Source organism: Neodiprion pinetum, chromosome 2 (assembly GCF_021155775.2).
Source record: "Neodiprion pinetum isolate iyNeoPine1 chromosome 2, iyNeoPine1.2, whole genome shotgun sequence".
NCBI lineage: Eukaryota > Metazoa > Arthropoda > Insecta > Hymenoptera > Diprionidae > Neodiprion > Neodiprion pinetum.
In genome coordinates this window covers 21949500-21952970 of record NC_060233.1, presented here as the reverse complement: position 1 = coordinate 21952970, position 3471 = coordinate 21949500, and the positions used below count along the sequence as shown (strand labels likewise).

Here is a 3471-nt window from a genome sequence, read left to right as displayed (position 1 = left end):
GCACCAGCTATCAGGTCGAGTGTCTCGTCGATTCTGGGTAGAGGGTAAGAATCTTTCTTCGTTATATCGTTCAGCTTCCTGTAATCGATACAAAATCGTTTGGGTCCGTCCTTTTTGTTGACAAGGACGGTTGGTGAAGCCCAGGGACTAGACGATGGCTCAATCACATCGTTCGCTAACATGTCTTCCACAAGCTTCTTCACCTCTTCTCGGGCGTTGAGAGCGAGTCTTTGAGGAGCTTGTTTAATTGGTGAACTCTCTCCGACGTCGATCTTGTGCTTGACAGAAGTACATCGGCCCTTATCACCACTATCTTTGGCAAAAGAATCTATAAATTCTAGCAAAAGAGATTTAAACAATTCTACCTGAGCTGAATTTAACGAAATCGAAGATTTCTCAACAAGGCTCTGTAAATGTGAAGGGAAATGTTGTTGCCAATCATCCTTTGAAAGTTTTATTTCCCGAATTCTAGGAGGAGTCCAGTAAATTCCATTTCTATTTGTACAAAGAGTTATTTCGCGATTGTTTGAAGCTAGTGAATTTCTCTTAGTCGAGATAACACAGTTATGAGCTGTAAGAAAGTCTATTCCTAAAATACCTTCATCCTCTATATCTGCTATAAAAACCTTATGTGGAGAGTCGATACACCCAAAAAGGTTAATTTGGACAGTAACCTGTCTCAAAACCGGGGTCGTCTCTCCAGTGGCTGTTCGCAGAGAAAAAGAGGGAACAATCTGGTCATCGGATTTAAAGAGATCCGATCGAACTACGGCTACTTCCGCGCCCGTGTCTATTACCCATAGACAATCGACGCCATTAACAGTACCGCGTGCGTAAAGACCAGACTGTCGTAGACTTCTAATTAAAAACTGTTCTCTAAGAAGGCTTTCACTCCTAACAATCTGCGATGATTTTCGCCCTGACAAATCATCTGAAATTAGTTTTTTGGGTAGTTCCTGTTGAAGAACTCGATTGAGTATTTGCTTTCCCTATTTCTATATTTTTCTTACGCCAGTTATAAGAGTTTGAATTCGAGCCTTGCATTGGTTCTCTACTATTCTTTTCAAGTAAAAAGCAATGATTAGCATCATGTCCTATTTCATGACAAAATAAACAGGTCAAGCCGGTTTGACTCGTCATGACCGCGTTCTTATTTACACGCTTGTTTTGTTGGTTTTGAAAAGAACCTCGATTTCTCAGTTTAAAATTACTATTGTTATTTTTATTTCTATAATCTTGAGGTTTTGGCTCCTCCGAGTGTTCAAAACTTCGTCTTTCTGAGGTGTTTTCGGACACCTAAATCCGACGAAGCTCGCTCAACCCAAAATATTGTTTCCTCATTGCCTCCACCTCGAGGGCTTTGGCCGTTGCCTCCCGCAGAGAAGTGAGGCCCGACGTTTCAACGGCCGTTTTAATTTCTGGATCATTGATTGCATTTAAGAAAGCTTGTGTTGCTAATAAATTACGAGACGGCTCGTGATCTGGCAAAGCTATACGAGAAAGCCGTTCAATATCTTGACTAAGAGACGCGAGGTCTTCGTCTCGTCCTTGTCTTCTTGTCTGTAATTGAGCCGTGTACAGTTTCGTCAAGTGGTCATTTCCATATCTCAATTTGAGTGCAGAACTAAGTTTCTCATAATCGGAAATTTCTTCCTCAGACAATGCCGTTAAAACATTCAAAGCCGGCGTTCGAAGACAAGAGGCAAGACTGTGGGCCCTCATGGCGGAGTCCCACTGGTTATGTTTAGCAATTGTATTAAACTGACGTTCATAATCTGCCCATGGAATCTTTCCGTCAAAAATTAGCGGTTTCAAAGGATAAAGAGGTTTCTCGTTAATCTGAGAAGCAACCCCAGGAAATCTCGAATTATTTAATTGATTTAAATGAGAATATCGAGGCTGAACCTGAGACAGAGGCTCGGAAAAACCAACCTCATTATTCACTCATGTTCTACTAATTGGAGATTCATCTACCCCCCTAATAAAAGGCACAGACCTTGATTCAGGAACATCCTGGGATCGTCCTGGATGTTGGACCTCCTGAACAGTAGGAACCGGTACAGGAGAGGGAACAGGAGAGGGAAGCGGAGTCACAACTCTGGAGCCTCGAGGGGTGACAGCCGGTTCTCCTGAGCCATTCATCTGATGAACAGCCTGAAGAGCTGCCACAGTTGTCCGGAGTAGTTTATGAAGACTAGTCTCGGAACGCTCTTGAGCTTCTCTATCTAGCCTCCGCTGCTCCAACTGAGAGGCAAGCTCCCTTTCTCGCTGTTCTCGTTGCTCTTGAAGCAACTGGACAAGTTGTTGTTGTTGTTGACTAGCCGTATCTAGAAACTGCCGTTGATATCTTTCGGCGGCTTCTTGTTGTTGGCTCATAATCCTTAGTAGGTCGATTTGTGAGACTGAGACCATTGTAGGGACAGGTAAAAAGTCCACTGAAGGTGCACAAATTGTCTCGGGAACCCGCGGATTTTCGGTGATGGAATGTTCTTCTCCGCCACTTTCCCGACGACGAGAGCGTGTCAAACGACTGCTACTCATAGTTTATTTCACGCACTGAATCGACTCGATTAATAAGAACTCAAGATCCCGCTTCTGACACCAATGTAACGTACTTTGACGTTACGTTAATAAAATATGGATCCGCGAGTTTACTTATTATCAAATCAAAAGAAATCAAGAGCGTGAATAAAATATCGTGAAAAATGCTTTTAATGCAAGATATGTGTTTCTCGTTTAAAGTCTGAAACAAGACTGTTTTTACAATAATGTTGGTTGGCGCAGCAACCTTATTCTTTTTAAAGACATAAGAGGTTTATAAACGTCTTTCATCTATACTGACTACTAGATCATTAAAGAGGGGGCAAAACGGGTGATTTCACCCTTTGTAACAATATTTTATTATATGTATATTATATTTTAGAGGCAGATAATGGAAACAAAAAGCCTTCTTAGAGGGCGGGTGAGGAGAATAGAGGAGGATCTCACCTGGGCAGCGAGGAGAATGAAGTGGAAATTGAGGGAGATAGCAGTTGTTGAGGAGGGAAGGGGAAACAGAGTAATAATAGAGTATGCAAAGATTTGGATAGAAGGGAAAATGTGGAAGTGGGATGAGTTAGGAGAGGTCCTTGGGGACGGTGCAGGGAAAGAGAGAGAGGAAGGGCAAAGGGAGGGGAGGGGAAAAGTAGGGAAAGATGATGGGGATAGGACAGCAAGCGAGGAAAGGCAAGAGGGAGGTATAAAGGCACAGGCCGGGGGAAGTAGGGAAAGGCAGTCGGGGGAATGGGTATCGGGGAGGGGCAGGGACAGGGGGCGCGGAAGAGGAAGAGGAGAGATTGGGACGTAGGTAAGACAGAAAGGAAAAGGTGGAAGGTAGTGTTCTGAAATGTGGCGGGACTTGCGAGAAAGGACAAGGATTTTTGAAGGGGTCTAAGGGAGTGGGATGTAATATTTTTAATGGAGACATGGATA

General features: G+C 43.4%; 1 protein-coding gene across 1 annotated transcript; it reads right to left on the bottom strand.

Annotated features, from left to right (window-relative positions):
- Positions 1 to 1944: 1944 nt before the first annotated feature.
- Positions 1945 to 2412, bottom strand: LOC124212260 (protein enabled homolog). Its single transcript, XM_046612144.1, has one exon. It carries the CDS (start codon positions 2410 to 2412, stop codon positions 1945 to 1947), a length of 468 nt encoding a protein of 155 aa, XP_046468100.1.
- Between the last annotated feature and the right edge of the window lie 1059 nt (positions 2413 to 3471).